Source organism: Xyrauchen texanus, chromosome 12 (genome assembly GCF_025860055.1).
Source record: "Xyrauchen texanus isolate HMW12.3.18 chromosome 12, RBS_HiC_50CHRs, whole genome shotgun sequence".
Lineage (NCBI taxonomy): Eukaryota > Metazoa > Chordata > Actinopteri > Cypriniformes > Catostomidae > Xyrauchen > Xyrauchen texanus.
Window position 1 is genome coordinate 27,736,762 of NC_068287.1, and position 20,263 is coordinate 27,757,024.

General features: G+C 37.3%; 1 protein-coding gene across 3 annotated transcripts in view; it reads left to right on the forward strand.

Moving 5' to 3' along the window:
* Positions 1-750: 750 nt before the first annotated feature.
* The window catches only part of LOC127652551 (mitogen-activated protein kinase kinase kinase 3-like), a 37,481-nt gene continuing 17,968 nt past the window's right edge, over positions 751-20,263 (forward strand). The window contains exons 1-9 of one of the 3 annotated variants that reach the window (XM_052138744.1): positions 751-1,986; positions 2,966-3,035; positions 11,098-11,190; positions 13,364-13,494; positions 13,582-13,622; positions 14,576-14,675; positions 15,432-15,545; positions 15,706-15,826; positions 20,064-20,197. In XM_052138744.1, the coding sequence (XP_051994704.1) occupies positions 11,187-11,190; positions 13,364-13,494; positions 13,582-13,622; positions 14,576-14,675; positions 15,432-15,545; positions 15,706-15,826; positions 20,064-20,197 (645 nt within the window). In that variant the 5' untranslated portion in view covers positions 751-1,986; positions 2,966-3,035; positions 11,098-11,186. Of the gene's footprint in view, positions 1,987-2,965; positions 3,036-11,097; positions 11,191-13,363; positions 13,495-13,581; positions 13,623-14,575; positions 14,676-15,431; positions 15,546-15,705; positions 15,827-20,063; positions 20,198-20,263 lie in introns of those variants that run through there. The other 2 variants (XM_052138743.1, XM_052138745.1) reach the window with 2 other exon arrangements.

A 20,263-nucleotide genomic window follows, 5' to 3' on the forward strand; every position in this document is an offset into this window, starting at 1 on the left:
TTTGTCTGTGTGCATTTTACTAAATAAATAGTATTTAACTTACTATTTTATATTACTTATTCTCTTATTTACGGTCTTGTTGTATATACACACATTTCATCAATGTACTTTAGTATGTTTATTATGGTGTAAAACATAATGATACAGATTAATTAATATACATTTGTATGATGTTCATATTTAGGTCCAATGATAAGAGTTCATATAGGCAATATTACATATAAAATTACTAGAATAACACCATAACCTACATGAATAGCATGTCAATGCTGTTAAATTTTACATTGTTTTATCTGTGAAAGTAGTGAAATTCCTTGAATGCTTGTTCCACCAATGTGCAGTCCTCTTACACATCATATACATATTACACTTTTTTGCATAATGTACACATTTGATATAATAAAAATATATCAATGCACATTACACAAACAGATTATTCACAACTGCAACGCTAGCAACATATGGTGTTTTCAGCTTTGGTTGTTACTTTAAGTTTCAGCTTTGGTTGTTACTTCATCAAAATTAATTTACATAATGGTTTTTAATTCACACTTTCATGCATTAAAATAACAAATTACTACGTTGCCTTTTGGTTAATTGTGTGAAAAATATTGATTATAAACGCTTTTTAGACGGAAGTGTTTTAAACTCGCTGTACCGCTGTCTCGTCAACTGACGAAATGCGCGTGCACGCGAGGGGCACTCAGATTCTGGCAGGGATTCCAATTTCGGCACAACACCGGTGAAGAACTGCTTTTTCGCTGTCAGGAAAGTCGTTGGGCTTTAGCATCTGCTGTTTATCATCATATTTACGAGGATGCTTGGAGTAATGTCTCCTAAAGATGTCATCTCCCGCTTAATATCACCGAGATAACTTCATCGGGATTTGTTCGTACTTTTACGGGGTTTTAAGTTGTCTTGCAAGTAGCAGACATCAACGGAAAGAGGAATTTGTTCGCGAAGTTTAAGAGCGCGCACCGCTTCTTTTGTCCACATGATCGACGATTGGATTTCTATGCAATTATCTTGATACGTTTTTCGATTTTAGTTTAGTAAAGTGGATACAAGAAGGCTGCTTTCACAGTCACATGCCTTTATTCATAAACATTTGTCGCAAAATACTGCGGAGATTGTCCGAGCAACGAGCTGGGGGCTCGTTTCATTTTTCATGTGTTTAGACAAAGTTACCACATCACGCAGGTGTTGGATTAATGAACACGTACGGACTGTTATAAGGTCGCATTTCGCTAGAAAGGTGAAAACTATCCATTCGTGCCGTGAACTGGCAAGACACATCGACGGGAAGAAAAAAATCTGCAAATTTAGCAGGAAAAGAAGCCATCAAAATCACGGAAATCGCTTCGTCCTTTCCCTCCAGTCTGCTATACAGTGCATACGTGAGTTGCTTTCCCTCCAGTGTGAAAGCAACTCACGTATGCACCTGTAGTAATATTATAAAACATTCTTAACTACTGGATCTCAAATTTGTTGTTCAGATGTGTTTATTTTATACTTTCCATACAACATTCGTACCCTTTTCAAAAAGCTACAATGATAGAGCGACGGACGTTTAGCCTACCTCTTTTAGAGAAAGTATTAGCCAAGGTGCGAATGGATATTGTTTTATCGCTTCATGAAATGTCAATATTTCAGTCGTAGTTGCCCACTGTTACGCCTGCTTTGTGTAAAGGAGGTCTCCTCGCTGCTTTAAGGAATACGTTTTATTCCTGGAGTATATAAACTCATGGGTGATATGGGAGACCCTGAGGGGTCCGCGCACCTGGAAGCGCTTTAGCAATGGCAGCGGCCTGTCCACTTTGCCCCGCAGGTGGAGAGGATATCTGCGGACATTCATATTGATTTAACAGTGAAAACAACGTTTCTCCAGGCATTATACACCGAGTTCGAGAGAGGGCACAGAAAGTGGGGGAGTGGAGAGACCTCATCTGCAGGTGTAAGGTCATCTGTACTTCACCGAAATCTCAGGTGAGTTCATAGGGTTAACGGTCCCTGTGGTATCCTCACTTCAACTCAATGTGCACAACACGGAAATCTGCGTTATTAAGAAAATATTTGGGAAAATGTTAAATGTAGGACTTTACGTGACATTCCAAGGTGTCCTCAACTTTGTTACAGGTTTTTTACGTGATTGTTTAGATTGGTCTTAATGAACCTGACATGACTTTTGACACGGTTTTCAGAGTCCCTTTGCCCCTCATTCTTGCATCTGTGTGACTAATCGGAGCTGTTCACTGTAAGTCACAGCAATCAGGTGATTCACCGGTAGATCTGGAAATCTGTGCCTTCTAGAACAATAAGCATTATTTGACTTGGACTCACACTGGAATTTTCTTATGTGTGCTGTTTTGATAACTCAGTATCACATCTAATGTAGTTGAAATGACAGTTATATTGTTTGGTGATAACTGTTGGTTAAAGTCATATACAAACTTCACAGTTAAAGAGATAGTTCACCCAGAAATGAAAATTCTCTCATCATTTACTCATTCTCATGCCATTCCAGATTCTGCAGAATGCAAAGATTTTTAGAAGAATATTTCAGCTCTGTAGGTCCTTACAATGCAAGTGAATGGGTACCAAAATGTTAAAGCTCCAAAAAGCACACAAACACAGCATAAAAGTAATCCACGACTCCATTGGTTAAATCTATATCTTGAAAAGTGATATAAGTGTGGGCGAAAAACAGATCAATATTTAAGTCCTTTTTACTATCGAGCTTCACTTTCACATTCCTCTTTGTTTTGGTTGATTCTCATTCTTTGTGCATATCACCACCCTCTGGTCAGGGATGAGAATTTATAGTGAATTTAATCAACAGCCCTTGGGATTATTTCTACGCTGCCTTTGTGCTTTTTGGAACTTCAAAATTTTGGTAAACATTAACTTTTTGTATTGTGACCTACAAAGCTGAAATATGAATCTAAAAGTCTTTATTTGTGTTCAGCAGAAGAAAGTGAGTCACGGTATTCTCCGGTCAACGTTCTCAGGAGGGCACGTTTGTAAACAGAGAGAGGGTGAGCAATGGCTAATCCCATCCATGTATCGCATGATCATCGAGTGATAATTTTCCGCTCACTTTTCCGTTTTCTAGCTGTCAGTTTGTCCAGATACTCTGGTGAGATATCACCCCACGCTTCCTGTAGCATTTGCCATAGATGTGGCTGTCTTGTCGGGCACTTCTAACACACCTTACAGTCTAGCTGATCCCACAAAGGCTAAATGGGGTTAAGATCCAGAACACTCTTTTCCAATTATCTGTTGTCTATGTATGTTTTTCTTTGTCCACTCAAACCTTTTTTTGTTTTCCTGTTTCAAGGTGTCTTTTTCTTTGCAATTTCTCATAAGATCTGCACCCCTGAGTCTTCTCTTTACTGTTGTACATGAAACTGGTGTTGAGTTGTTAGAATTAAATGTAGCTGTCAGCTGAGGACATGTGAGGCGTCTATTTCTCAAACTAGAGACTCTGATGAACTTATCCTCTTGTTTAGTTGTACATCTGGCCTTCCACATCTCATTCTGTCCTTGTTAGAGCCATTTGAAGACTGTAGTGTAAACCTTTGTAAGAAATCTTCCGTTTTTTTTTTTTTTTTTTGACAATTTCAAGCATTGTATAGCCTTCATTCCTCAAAGCATTGACTGATGAGTTTTTAGAGAAAGCTGTTTCTTTTTTTTTCTTTTTTTGCCATTTATGTCCTAAAATTGACCTTATGACATGTCAGTCTATTGCGTACTGTTTCAACTCAAAAACAAAGACAATGTTAAATAGCTTTCAACTGTGTTGTATATAATGGCAAGTGGTTTTCTAGTACCAAATTAGCAATTTATCATGATTACTCAAAGACAAGGTGTTTGAGTGATGGCAGCTGGAAATGGGGTCTAGATTTGATAAAAAATGACTTTTTCAAATAGTGATGGTGCTATTTTTTACATCAGTAATGTCCTGACTATATTTTGTGATCAGTTTAATGCCACTTTGGTGAATTAAAGTAACAATTTCCTTCAGAAACAGCTAAATCTGTACATTATTCCAAACTTTTGGCTGCCAGTGTGCCTAACAATCGGTTCATATCACTTATCCATCTCTCTGTTTGAAAATACTCCTCAACAGTTAGAAGCCGAGGGATGGATGTTTTTTTTATTAAGTTAATAGGTCTGCGAGAACACAAAATATAATCTAACCAAATTATACAATGTAGATGATAATAATATTAACAAAAATAATATCTAGAAAAATATTGATGTTAAATAAAACATTATTAATGATACAATAATAATTTTATTTTAATAACTTTTGTATGAATAAAATCTCTGAATAATTTTCATTGTGAAATGTTTATTTTTGTATTGTTTTATTCAATTGGCGTGAAGGAGTTTTTTAAGCTCTTTCCAAACATGTCATTTTGATGTCGGTGCATTCGTTTTGTTAGCTATGTTACTTTAATAGCTAAAATGTTTGGAACTATGTGAAGGAAAAAAAAAGTTTTGTTTCAATAACGATGTACATTGAGTGTACAGATCATGCAATTTTGTAATTTTTTGAGACATGCCTTTTAAATTTTTTATTTTATTAATTGTTAAATTCTTACATAAAAGGATGACGGGGTCATTTTATAATATAATATATTCAGAATATAATTTTTTTGCCCTTTTAAAGGTAAAAAATGCCACACTGGAAATCAAATATGACCCCTTAATGAAAAAGTTCATTTCTGACCCAGGTTCCATCTGACCTATACAGGAAATGAGAAAAGTAGCCCCCCTGTGAGATTTAGGGGAGATTGTTGTAAAAGTATGGATGTTTTTGTGTTTTATTCCCCCATATGAGCCGTGTAAGTGGGGAATTCCCTCTCATTTACAGATATGAATTTTTAGGCCCTTCACATTACAAAATATTTCATTTTTGGGTGAATCATCACTTCTACCATGAGTTTTCGTTTTAAAGGACTATTCCATCTTCAATACAATTAAGCTCAAAAAACAGCATTTGTGGCATAATGTTGATTACCACAAAAAATATTTTCCACTTTTTCCTCCTTAAAAAAAAAGAAGAAAAAAAAGGGGAGCAAATGTCTGGGTGACAGTAAAGCTCTTGGAATGGAAGTGAATGGGGCTAATCTGTAAATGTTAAAATACTCTCTATTTCAAAAGTATAGCCACAAGAGACATAACCATGTAAGCATAGTTTTAGTGTGATAAAATTGCTTACTAAACTTTTCTGTTTAAAGCTATCCTATTTTACAACTTTATTACCATGATGACCTCAACTTGTAATCACTGTAATCTGGTAAACAATGATTTAAATAACTTTACATTTAAAATGTACAGTTTTAACAGTAGAATTAATGTAAATTATTTAATGAAATTATAACCTTTGTATTTCTACCTTTTTAAGCCCTCCAAAATTGTTGACCTCACCCATTGTAAGTGCCTCACTGTAACCTAAAAAAAAAAAAAAAAAGGTTTTTCTTTTAGTGATAGTGATTTTATAGCTTTGTGAATCTTCCTCTTACCCTGCATGTTGTGAGAAAGTCTCTCACACATCTCCAGTGTGAACATACCCTCACAACTTTGACTTTAAAATACTGCATGAACTGCAGCTTACACAGATGGTGTCAGATCCGTTTGTTTGTGGATGATGCATCCTCTGCTTTGGGCCAGTTCATGACCTTGTAATAAAACACTTTCTAGAGCAACTGTTTATTTGAACCCACTATCTCAACCATGGCTATGTCAATAATTTCTCTGATGGACAGTGAAACGTTCAAGGAGCACTCCGACTGACGGACTGATGGTGAAACAATCGATGTTGTTTCCCCCCAAACATACAAGTGGCCCACCAAAGACTGCGTCATAGTACCAGCCTTGATCCCAACCCTAGAGCTGACAGGAACCTTTTTTTATTGACACTCTAGAGTGTTGGGAACCCTAGAAGGGTTTGTGCTGTAAGCCTCTTACTCTCTTGTACTTTTACCCTCTATGTGCAAAAGCCAACTGCATCAAAGCCAACGTCCCAGCCATTGCTGGGAAAACCAGCCACAGACTAAACGGCTGAAAATCAGGCGAGAGGAGGTTGGGGGCAGGAGAAATATTTGTTAAGTTTCTGGTGAGTGCTGGAAAAAGGATACAAGCAAAACAAAACAGGCCCAGATGACAGGGCCCACGGACGGCCGTCTGCTCTTGCCAGATTCCACACATTCTTACTAGAAGTTAATTAGGAACAGGAGAACAGGAAAATAAGACAGAGAGGGGTTCATCCACTGTATAAAGACTAGTTTGGACCTATGTCACAGATGAGAGGTCTAACATGAGTTTAACTGGTTTGTTATATTTTTTACATACCTTAATATTTTAGCTACATAAAACTTTTATGCCTTGGGAGTTTACCCTCTGAAATTAGCCTCTGATTTAAAGCTTAAGTGTATAACCTTTTTGAAGTTAAAATACTTTTTCCTTTCCCAGCCCAATATGCAGAGATTACTCAAAGCAATTTGTTGGTTGATGTCCTCTCTAACTGTAAACACAGTGTTTCAATGTCCTTCTAAATATATTGCTCTGTTTGTTTGAGCATACCGATTGCCTGACACAGCAACATTGGCTGAATCAATTTCAGTGAGTTTGATTAACGGCAGCCTGAGGGTGCTTCTCATTCAGAAGGCTGCAGCCTAGTTAGTCTGTGTCCTTCCTAGACCAGTTTAGACTCCTCCTCGGCATTCAGCGCTAGAATTAGATGGTCCAGTACGTGTTGTGGGTGATTGAAGGCCACAAAGGATGCATTTGATGCATCCTCCTAAATATGTTGAACAAAGGCCGTGAAACGAGGCTGCCTTCCAAGGGCTCTCACACTTGAGACTGCCTTTGACGTGGCAGCCGAGATACCTTAACTAGGCTGCAGCCTTCCGATTGAGAAGCACCGTGAATTCGACTAATAAAAGCAATCTGCATGCTAAAATTTGAACCGCTGCTAGTGGTTAAAACTGGAAGTATTGTTGAGGTGAAATGTCCACTGTGTGGTGCCAAAAGTAAGTGGTAGCATATTTTTTATTTGTAAATTGGTGTAATTCAATCAACAGAGATGCATATTTCATTATCCCTACTCCCTTACCCAAACCCCAACCCTAAACTTTGTCACAGCCTCAGATGGCATGCACAAACCATCTGATGCTTTTAGCACACAAAACTGGATAATGCTTTCTCGATCTAATCAGATCAAATCTTACGCAAGTAGAGGACAAAGGACATTTCATCGGTCAACCGAGTTGTGATCAAAAGGTTCTGCATTGATTGAGTGCATTTGAGTATGAAATAATCACAGAATTTGCCCAAGTTTGCCAGGTAGAGCTGCATTTTCTGCATTTTTTGTCTGTGAAATTCTCTATAGTGAGGTTTTCTGTGCTGTACTTTAGGGCTGCAACTAACGATTATTTTGATAATCGATTAATCTAACGATTAGTAGAACGATTATTCGACAATTCGCCGATTATTGCAACGATTAATCATTGGCTCTTAACTGATGATTCAGCTTGTGCCTCGACTTAAAAGTTGTATTAAACATGCTTACTAACAATAAAGAGGACAAAATCATCTTTTAAAAGATGCGTGTATTTAAAATAATAAAAATAAGTGTATTTTTTACTTTGTTATACTTCTGCAAGTGCAGTAAAGACAAAATATACTTATATTCAAGATCTATTCTCTAAAAGCAAGTCTGAATATCTTATATGCTGCTTCTCGGGCGAATGCATCTTTTTTTAAAGGATTTTTTTTATATTATATTCAACATTCTCAGATAACAATTTTTTCTTCTGCAGTATAGTTCCTCATGTAAATGTACATTGTTTTAAATTAGTTTTATATATTTTTATTGGAAAACAAGCCAGAACAAATCATAAATGTATTTTGTTACAGTGTATAATGGGGCGAAGACTTCCTCTCTCACCTTTCTGTTCACTTCAATCCATCTTTAACTCACAAAAAAACAAACTCTCTATTATTAATAAAGCTGCATATTGCCAATTTTCTTCACGATAAGAAATGCACAGTGACATCTATTACGATTCAAGTCACGAGCCATCACGTTATAATCTAGCTGCATTAAGTGTGCGCGCTCAAGGGATGAGCGTCCCCGCATCAGAATGTGCATCAGCCAGGTGCAGTTTCAATCTCTCCCCCTTAGATCGGGACATTTGCGCAAACTCATTGAAGAGGTGCTGACCGCACAGAGAAATGCCAGTTTCAGAGTTTGTAGTTAATTACATGACATGGTTCCATATTATTTGAACTTAAATAAAGCTATAACGCATTCAATATTCTGCATATAACACCGGGGTGTTTCCTTTAAAGAGCTCTGGCTCTGCTTATTCCACAACGAGAGTGCTTCTGTATTTACTTATTTGTTATTTTTGTATAATTCCTTGTACTTTGCGATCTACATAAGATGAAGCTGTTTGGAAGGTTTAGAGTGCATCTGGACTGTGATCTGTGTAATTCTTCCTCTCCTCATTCAGGTGTGAACTGCAGTGCTGCTCTCACGAGTCATCATTACAGTTTAATGTGATCTCCTGTTACGTTAAATGAGATCAAACGACTATTCGACAATGAAAATTTGTGTCGCCAATTTTTTGTTGTCGATAACATCGACTAATCATTTCAGACCTACTGTACTATGCTCATGTGTTTTCTTTGCAAGCGCATGCTATTACATTAATAATTTTATCCTGTGTCTGTCTTTTATTATGGTGTGGTACGTCTCCCATAACCCTGCCACTAAACACCCCATAATGGCAAAACTCTGACTGTGATTGGTCGCTTTGCATGTCAGTTAGATAGCTTTTCCTGTCAAATGGGTGGTTCTTGGCCAATTAAAGTGGCTAAAGACCCCAGACCTAAGCTGCAGTCTGGCTATTTGAGACTACCCTAAACCTAACTATCAGTCAAGTAAAAATGTTATTTTATAGTGAAAATTCCACCTCTGAATTGTACTCACCATTGTTTATGTGGATATAAATATTTCCTGGTTTCCGTGAGACCCGTACCCATGTCTCTGAGGTTCCTCACACAATGCTTTTTTAGGAGCGCCACAGGGAAAGGTGAACCGATTTGAATTCCTGCAAAAATGGGGTGGGGTGAGGTGTTCATGAAAACTATAAAAATATGTATATATATATATATATATATATATATATATATATTATTTTTGCAATTCCGTTTGGTGGCACAAGTGGTGCAGAAATTATACACCATCTTTAAATAGATTTAAAAGAAATGATTTGTAAGACAGCAAATTATGGAACGGGGGATCAAAAGTTAGGTATGTAATTGGGTAAAAGTTTAACAAACTGTGGGACTTGCAGATGATTGGACTTTCAGAGGTGTGGCATATTTCATAGCATATGTCTATTTAGACCTGTACATATGAAGGGCAGAAATGTACACTCTTTCACAAAATCCTATGTGGAGCATTCCAGTGAGGGTCGGTTTCATCGAGACTTGAATTTATGAAGCAAGACGTCATATGAGGCCAGCAACGCTCATTGCATATTGAGTGCATTCATTGGTGCAGTCAGTCAGACCACCTGTGTGTTACTCAGGATATTTGTCTGAATGAGTGCAAATTAATGACGTCTGACCTCTGTAATTACTCACGGTTCAGTTGAAGCTACATGACTGGAGGCACTGAAACAAACACCTGCATGCTTACACACACTTCTTACCTCATCCTTTTGGATAATAATTTCCACCCTGGCCATAAGTTTGGAAGGATGAAGCATTCTCAGCAATGTCCAGTTTGTCCTGTCTCGTCCGGTCTACTGTAATTGGATCAAAAGAGAGTTTTGCAGGTCTGATGATGCCTAACAGTGAAGCACTGGCAGGTAATGTCATTAGGAATGATGCAGTCCTATCTCAGAGCTCCACTTTTAAAGGTCAGGATATGCCGGGAGAAGCAAACATAGGGATCTTTATTTAATTCCAGCACAGTCCTTGGTCAGTTTTGGGCTGAATCAACAGCTCATCTGGTATGCATTGTTCAGGATGTGAAACGGAGTAAGAAAAGTTTAAAATTATGCTGATGAGTCCTTTATACATTTCATTGGTAATAATATGAGTGGATGCTTGACATGGCTTTTTTACATTTCCATATTTATTTATATATAAACTGTAGTAAACTGAATTAACATGCATTTATGTTGTCAATCAACTTTGTTTGCATTTGTAGAAGAATATTAGTTTGAGTGCTGAAATAAGGTTTAACATTTTTATCCAGAATTTTGAGCTCAACATCAAAATGCTCTGTGACTGCCCGAGAAATGAATTTGGACACTGTAAATTCCATGTGTAACACAGAGGTGAGCAGTGGTTTTCATCAGAGAAATAGGTAACATATTATGTGAAACTATCAGTTGACACCTTTATGGTGAAGCAGTTTTTTTCAACTTCCAGGAAGAGCAGAAACATCTAAATAGGACATTAGAAAGTCACAAGGTGAGTTGCTTTTGCAACGTTTAAAAAAAAAAAGAAATGCCACTTTCTGTGGACTGATTGGAAATGACTGCTGGAGTACCACCAACATATATTACATTTATGGTACTTTTAACTTCAAATGATGATAGCATTTGTGTGACATGTTTGAGAGGGGCATAGATCATGCTTTTGGAGCTGACATTGGCTCTTTTTAAATGGTAAATATTTCCATTCAATTTTTCCCTTCGGCTGAAATTATTGTGCCAGCAGAAATCAGGTTACAGTCCCTCTTTTGGCCAGACATCTCTGTCTCATATGCGTGCACAGCACACATTTTTACCATCCTGTTACACATGTAAAACATTCCACATGCAGTGTTTTCCCTGCATTTTAGATGGGGTTTAGAATACAGTGGAGCAAAAAGTCTGTTTTTAAGTTATGCCTGTAAATGAGAAACCTATGTTTTATTGTTTTGGTTGTGGTGTTGACCACGATGTTACTATTTGATGGATCAGATCAGTAAATTTAAGGGAGGTATGCGGATGACTGTCAATCATAATCCTGTATCCTCACTAATTTTATCTGGACTTTGTTTATCTGGACCTTCTGTTCTTTTAGGCCATTGATGTGTGACACTAGAGGACAGTGTGTGTGAGGACCTCCGAACCTGAACTCTGAACAAGAGCACACACATTCACATCATCAAAATGAGTAAGTCCAAATGTTTTTTGCCATACACCTCAAGCATGACAGCAAATTATAGTTTAAAGAGTATACTCTCACAGTGTACAACAGCCTGTGGTTCAGTGTTGGGGAAGCTACTTTGAAACTGTACCTTTCCAAGTTACAAGCTATTCATACTTTAAAGTAGTTAAATTACAGAAAATGTTTGCTAGGAGTCAAACCACTTTGAAGATCCGTAAGAGGGCATTATATTTTAAAACATACAATTAATCTATGATATAATTTATAATATCAGAGTTGGATTTTTCTGGTACAAAGCCATATTTTAATGAATGACCAATTTAAAATAGGTTGGGACCATTAAACATTAACATTTACATAAAACTTAATATTACAAAAATCTATAGATGTCCTTATTTCCATAACTGAGTCAAAAGCCTTAGTATTTATCTAGATGTTTTTCTGCAAATAGAGAAATGCCATTCAGGGTGCCTGGGTTTTTTCCTGGCAGGCAGCAGATCCCTTAACCTCATCCTAATCCTAAAGCCCAAAGTATACTTTGGTCAGACGTGAACACTGAGAGTTTGCGTACATGATGCGTGATGCAAATGTATTCATCAGCAGAGCTAATTCATTGCTCGAGCAATGAATGCGTGAAGCCTGATTTTTCTAACCGCGCATCTTTGAACGCGCATGTGCCTGGAATTCTTTGCACTAATTAGTGGGTCCACAAGGTGGCAACATTTTTGAGCTATTGCTGTTACGAAGAAGCGCTAGAAGAAGCCTGTAAACAACAGGAAATGAATGTGAAAACGTGCGAACACTGCACAGTCAAATGAAGTATACTTTCAAAGGCTTGTGTTCAACTGTATTCTAGGTGTTCATGTCACAACCATAGTATAGTTTGGGCTTAACTAAATGGAGCCTATAAGGCTGAGGGCCACTGTACAAAGGTGCCTGTGTTTGTTCCTGGCAGGCAGCAGATGCCCTAACCCCGCCCCCATTCCTAATCCTAACCATATGGAGTCTAAGTCTGAGTATCTTGCCAGGAAAGACCTTAGGCACATTTCTCCCATTGTGGTCGTCAAGCAAGCCTGAGTGGTGTTTGTTCTCTGTAAAGCTGGACGTTGCCTGTACAGCTGGTGTTTCACTTACTGCCCCCTGCTGAAAATAGGTGGTACTTCAAGCTTGAATGTAGCTTGTTATTGGAAAAGCTACACTTTTGAAATCAGCTGAACTACTGTCACACTACTGAAAATATATTTATGTTATTAGTGTCACTGCTTTTAGTTATTTACTCTCCAACACTATTGTGATTGACTTATTATTGTCCTGTTCAAAGAATGACGCAAGTTAAAATACAGAGTAAGAGATTGTAGGGGAAAGGCAGACAAGCAGTTGTTGAGCTGGAATTAAAAGGATGTTTAGAGATTATTTAAGAGAGAGGGAAACATGTAGACAGACAGTGATGGCTCATGTTCTCGCTAATCACATGAACACAGGTGTATTCACACAAAAGTTGAGTGGTTGAGTCCATTGCTTGGGTTGGTCTGCGTCATGTCCTAACTTAGGTTCCCATTATTAGTGGGATAGAAGAGGCTTCTCTGTTTCACACACTCTCTCTCTCTCTCCCTCTCTCTCTCTCTCTCTCTCTCTCTCTCCCTATTTGCCTTTGAGTTTATTCACAACAGATAGCAGAACATTCTTTCAGTTCATTTGCAACTGTACTGTAATTATAGCAAGTGTATAGTCTGCAGCATAATCTCTGTTCAAAATAAAAGAATATACCACTCAAGACTGAGCATTACAATGATTGACCACTGTTAAGGGGGATTTAAACATGTTAAAATCACTGTAATGTGGCCACTCAACCCCCCCAATGCCGCCTGTTATTTCTTTCACATGACAAAGAACTTGAACTTGTGTTTTTTATGTGTAATAAATAAGTTTTGGTGCTAATAATCACAATAAACAATACTACTGCCAAATAATACAGTAAATTGGCCAAACTAGGTCGTTTATGGTTGCCAGGCAGAATAGCAACTTGCCTCATTAATACATTTTAATTGATGTGTGATCACACAATTTTAAAATGATTTAGAGCATGGCTGATCCAATCAGATTTTAGAGTGGGAACCATCCATTTATAAGGGCTGTTTTTCACTAACACCTTTGTCACTTTGTTATTCTCTCTCTTCAGATGAGAGACAGGCTCTCCATTCAATTATGAAGGATCTGGTGGCCCTGCAGATGACCAGGCGCCAGCCTGCATCAACTTCCGACACTGCAAAACCAAAACCTGTCAGCACTGCTAACTCATCTGACAGAAAGGTAATGTACAAATATACATGAAATAAAGAGACCATGCCACTTCCACGTGAACCAATGGTAACCTCACTGCTCTGTTTCTTTCTTCAGGATGATGTCAGGATTAAGTTTGAGTTCTGTGGTGAAAAAAGGTGAATTTGATAATTTTTTATTTTTCTTGGAATGTGCACTTGTTTATATGGATGAGATAGATAGATAGATAGATCTAATGCATTACAATAAATACACAATATACATTATATAACAATGCACTGTGTGCACAAATAGTACCTTTTGCATATGCATTATATTGTGCAGACACATACTGAACATGTGTAATGCACAGTGCTTGTTAGTATCGGATTACATGTAATCTGGATAACGTAAACATATTCTGCTTTGCGTAATCCCCAAATATCTTCGTTTTTAAAATCTTATTTTTTTAATTCTATATCAGCCTTCCAATGCATACTTTAAACCAGGGGTTTTCAAGCTTTTTGATGTCAAGGACCCCCCATGTATAATGACTGCCTTATGAGGGACCCCCTTCCTTTCATAAAATGGCAGTTATATATTTTCATCTATAAAGACAATATAGTGTGTGTATATATTGTGTTTGAAAAATCGAAAGCGTGACATTATAAATATAACACATTGTTGGTATACAAAGTAAATAGCTGACATTTATATTTTCATTGTACAAAAGCCAAAATATATTATTAAAACATTATTTGGTAAATGTTTACTTTGTAATAAATTAACAGTATATCTTTTTTTTCTACCCATTATTAGAGTAATGTTAGGTGTATAACATGAACAGATATACATTTGTGGCATTCTCTCTCTTAGTTCTAAGACTTGTTTTGCAGTGAAAAGGGAAAGAACTATGGTTTGTGTGTGGCTGCCAGGATAGACCACAGCTATGTTAGGTGTGCTTTCAGGAAACTGTGAACTCTGCAAATCCAAGTGTGTGTTTGCCTGTGCGTTTGTGTGTGTTTGACTGGAATTGCCGACTCAGTTTACACATCTAAAGAATGATTAGCTTCCTGTTTAATGTCTTCCCTCTGTGTGCACGGCGTGTGTATGTTTATATATGTTTGTGTAGGATTCTGATGTTTGGGCGGCCGGTGCAGTTTGAGGAAATCCAGCAGAAAGTCAAAACATTCTTTGGTCAGCAGTTGGACTTGCATTATATGAATAATGAGGTATTGATTCACATTCAGATACACTCAACTGCGCTCTCTACACTCATCTGATGATGGCTGTACCCTTACCAAAAATTATCTTTACATAAGATTTTGATGTCCACTATTTTAGCACTATTTTGTTTTTGGATGGTTTGGAAAATGTAATGGTTTAATGGTTTTTGTTTTCTTCATTAAGTATACACAATAAAGGAGCAAATATACATTTTTGGTGTATGTTGTGTTGGCCAACATGATTAGGATCTTGGTCTTCATACTGACACCTATCGGTGTCTATATTGTTTTGCGCAAAATCATGTCTTTTCTTTTCTAACCATAATGTTTTTGATTAATTTATTCTGCGATTTAATAGTATTAAGTTGTATCAAATAACTTGAGTAAAAATAATTCACCCAAAAATGAAAATTCCATCATCATTACCCTCATGTTGTTCTAAACTCATGTGGCTGTTTTTCTTCTGTGGAACACAAAATTTATTCTGTGGAACACAAAAGATATTAGGCAGATTGTTAGCCTCAGTCACCGTTCTCATTCAATGAATGGAACGAGATACAATGAAAAAGAATGGTGACTGAGGCTAACACTGTTTCCCTTTAACCATATTTTTCAAAATATGTACTGTTCTGAAGTACTGTTCATTTCTTTATGTGAAATTTTGAAACTACTGATTGCATCTTTGACGCTGGATTTAGCAATAAAGCAACTCTAAATGCTTTTGCTAAGTGCAGTTCTGCATGTTTATGGGTTTTCACACAGCTGTCTATCCCCCTGCGTAGTCAGGATGACTTGGATAAAGCCATTGATCTGCTGGACCGCAGCTCAAATATGAAGAGCATCAAGATCTTGCTGCTGACACAGGAACAATGCAATGTGAGACTCACAAACACAATTTAATATTATATTTCAAAATAAACCAGTTAAATACGAGAGGAAGACAAAGAATCACATTTTGTGCAGAGCAGGCATTATTCATTTATATTCATACTTATGCACATCTGGGTGTGTGTGTGCGCACGCGCGTGTTTTGCAGGCCTCTTCTCCATCTCACCACACAGTGTATAAGCAGGTTCGTATCAAAACTTCACAGTCTACCGGTGATGTCAGCACTGCCTACCAGTCCTCAGAACCAAGAGGACGCCACCACTCTACCAGTGAGTTCGCAACACCCTGTTGTTCTGTTACAAATCGTAGTGAGTTGTCAAAGAGGCAGCATTTTAACGTGCTTAAAGCAGTTCAAAAGGGTAGTCATCTTAATTATGATACCTCCCAAGTACATTGTTTTGGCCAAATTCTAAGGCAGCATCACATATATCCATTTCGGAGAATGTAATCCCAATGCGACGAGCTAAGTGAAAAATAAATCCAATGTGGCAGACTTAAAGAAAGAAAGAAAGGTTTATTATAAATAAACTTACATTTAATTTGTACTGAGAATTATCGCAATGTAGTTCAATGGAATTGAAATTGATTATTTTACCCATTTTATGTGTGTGCCATGCATTTTTATGCTTGTTAGAGTATCGCCCCATTATCTTCACGCACGGTGGACTGCGTTGCCTTTGAAAGTATACTCTTTTGACGCAGAGCGAATACAAATGCATTTGACGCATTGGCGCTACGACTGTTTTGTGATACTCTTTTAGTACAGTCAACGGCTGGTGCGTACTTGAGGACTGTCAACGTGTCGAGACAATATGGGCTGCATGCGAACAGTCCATGTGAAATGTGCGTCATGCATATACTGTGAGTGGATCGATCAATCAGCAACCTGAATGACCAAGTATAATTTAGATGCCAGTTACCTGTGTAGGCAGTAGGCAATGATGCAACTCAAGGTTTTTCAACAGAGATTCATTCACCAATGAACATCAAAAAACACTCTTCTCAGCCTTTCTTATTAATCTTCTTGGTCTGGTCTTATTCTCTTTCATTCTCTCTGTCGCTCTCTCTTGTTTCTGTAACTTCCTCTGTGAGCTGTGTGTCCTCTTCCTTTCCACCATCACTGGCTGCTCCACAATGGCTCGCTGGCTCCCAGCCAATCAGATTGTGAGACACTATTAGCATTGTGGACCAATAGCTTGTTGTAGAGATAGTGTGTGTTTTAGGGGGGAGGGGAGGTTGTTACAGCTTGTGAGATCATCTGGGGGAAAAGTGTGAGTTCTTAAAACCTCTGTGATCTGAGGAACAAGATGTTTGTTTATGCTTTAAGTCTCATGATTCCACTGTTTTGCATATAGATTATGGCCTTGTCACAGCATCATGAATGGGATTTCGTGACTTTTTATTTCTAATTATTGCAATTTCAGAATGTTTTTCTTTTGAGTTTATAAATAATCTGTATAAGTGCATACTTTCATGTGGTCTGACCTTATGGGCAGTCCAAAACACACAAGACATTAAAATAGCCAGATGCTTTATTCGACAGGGTCATTAATGACTATTAGTGGCTTTTTTAGGACTAGATTTATTTAGTGGACTAAAATAATCTGCCTTTATTTGTCATGTGTATTGCTTGCTCTGACAAGCTTTGCAGAACTTCCCATAGGAATGAATGGGAATTCATTCCTATGGGAATGAATTCCCATAATTCCGTGAATGGTGCAGTTTTTGACAAAATATTCTCATAAATGGAGTTTATATTATTCTTATGTGGGCTGGAATGAAGAGTGACATTTTAAAGCAGATTTGTCTAAAGTTTTATGTATAAAACGTACACAGTAATTTGATTGTAAACTTTGGAGACAAACGATTATCAAAGTCACTTGTTCATTTAGCCATGAGGGCTGGCACAGTTTAATCCATTGCATGCTATTCTTGAGATTTTTTTAAAGATTAAAAAAATATATAAAAACACTGCATCTGTCCTTTCTAGGGACCTTGTGTCACTATTACAATTTACCCAGCTACAATTTTTTATAATATTCCGCTTAAAACTGCTCAAACACCCATTACTCCTGTAGAATATCATGAGGGAAAAAGCAAATGCATGTCAGTGACATGGGGGATGCAACAGTTGCTAAGATAGGATTGGTCAGAAATGGTTTGAAGGTGGGGCTTAGCAAATGGTCAATTGATACAGCCAGGGTTTGAAATGAACACCTGCCAATCCATTAAATGCGAATACAATTCGGCAGTGGCAGGTATCTCTGTCAATTTAGCCACTTTGGTTGGTAACTTTTTCAGGGTTTTTCCTTCATTTAAAATTCTGTGAATATTGGGTGACTTGGAGCTGCTGCCAAAGCAAATGTAATTGTATCTCGCGTTCAGTGGTTTATAAGGACTAAATATGCTGCTCATAAATTAAACACGCATCTGTGTGGGGCAGAAATGCTGCTGCGCACATCAGCGTGCTCCAGAGATAAGATCGCCAGGGCTCTGGGACAGCGCAGAACGTAACTAGCGTGATTCAGTCGGGGTTCACTTGATATTGTGGCGGAGACTAAAAAACGTATGTGACCCATTTGAATTCTACATAGACCATTCTAGTATAAAGCTCTATATCAAACTGCTAGACAAGCCCTACATTATAAACAGCACTGACGAAGTAAAGAGACAAATACTTATCATAATTTTTTTAAATACATCATCTTTAAAAAAAAAAAAAAAAGATTTTTGGTAACTTATATATTAGGTCGAATCTCTTAAATATATTAGGGCAAATCTCTTAGACTTTATTTTTATTACAACTTTGAAACTTGTAGTTAAAGGTAGTCATCTTAATTATGATACCTCCCAAGTACATTGTTTTGGCCAAATTCTAAGGCAGCATCACATATATCCATTGCGGAGAATGCAATCCCATTGCGACGAGCTAAGTGAAAAATAAATCCAATGTGGCAGACTTAAAGAAAGAAAAGGTTTATTATAAATAAACTTACATTTAATTCGTACTGAGAATTATCGCAATGTAGTTCAATGGAATTGAAATGGATTATTTTACCCATTTTTATGCTTATTAGAGTATCGCCCCATTATCTTCATGCACGGTGTACTGCGTTGCCTTTCAAAGTATACTCTTTTGACCCAGAGTGAATACAAATACAATCTCTTTATTTTTATTACAACTTTGAAACTTGTAGTTAAAGGTTTCTAAATGTGTTTAGGCTATTAGTTTTTTCATAAATACTATACACTGCCTGGCCAAACAAAAAGTTGCATAATCTAATATTTCGTTGGAACATCTTCAGCCTTGATTATGGCAGGCATTCATCGTGGCATTGCATTGCCACACAGCTGTTTAGTCCCAATAAAGTTCTCGTTGCATTGTGCATATGGAAATGCTCTTAATTTCACTATTAAACATAGCCATGAGTACTACTGTCGATTTATTTTTTTTAAGATGTGACTTCAGCAAGCGTTTTTGGTGATTTACAATCATTCAAGATTGTTTTTCCGACCACATTTCTTTTACGAAGCTGACGGTACACCACTATCCTTCCAGGTTTTAATGAGTTGGACAGTTCTTAACCAAATTCCTGTGATTTAAGCAATATCCTTAGTTGTTTTCTTTGCTTGATGCAGGCCAATAATTCACCCAATCTGAAACACAGTAACATCTGTTCCACGACCACAGGATATGTCTTCCGACATGATTGTTTAAGAAATGAGAAGCTACACACTACATCAGTTAGAGTTAAAAGAACTGTTGCCAGCTGAAACATATTAATCACTGCAATAATGATCCAATCATAGGCTCTTAAGTATCTGCTAATTTAAATCCAAACAGCGACTTTTTTTTTTGGGCCAGGCAGTGTAGTACATTTTTTAGGAAAGACTTTCAACATAAATCTAACCACAGTAATGTAGAGCCATCCATGGTTTTACCTGTAGTAATGGCCTTATTACAAATGCCACTGTTAAACAATAGTAAAGCAATGGTAAACTTTCATAAAGGCAAATACAATTTAGAATGAAGTGGTTAAAACTAGTTAAAACTAGACAAATTATTGACAAATGTTCCTCCTGTTCTATCGTACTCCTGTTCTAACTGGCCATGATTTCCTTCAGATATTCTAAAGGTGACTTAAATCATTAGGCTGGTGTCCTGCTAAACTCCTTATTCTCATTCAAAGAAAATGTCCAAACAAATGCATGCAGTTACAGTGTCCAGTTACCTTTATCACTTTTTGTGAGGCAGGGGATTTTGGCTAGTGAAAATGCTGAGTGGCTAGTGACCTTTGAACACTACTAGCTATACAATGCCTTCCTACAAACAGTGGAGTACCAAAAATCTTGGCCCTGCGTAAGGTTTGGGCAGCCCAATACTGCTCTGTGTCCCATATGTCAGTGAATGTAGTTTATTTTCTACATTGTCATACCCACTTAATGTACCCACTTAATGTAATTTTATGTAATGATCCTCCTGCCCATTGTCTTGCCCTTACATAGGCTCTCAAAACACTGGGCGAAGTTCTCCACCCCCTGGTTATGTTCCTGAGCGTCAACAGCGAATTGCACGTCAAGGATCCTACACCAGCATTAATAGTGAGGGGGAGTTCATACCCGAAACCAGAGATCAGTGTGTGAGTGACACATACACAAAGATATCTGAGTTTGCTTTAAAAACTTTTAATTTATTATGATGCATT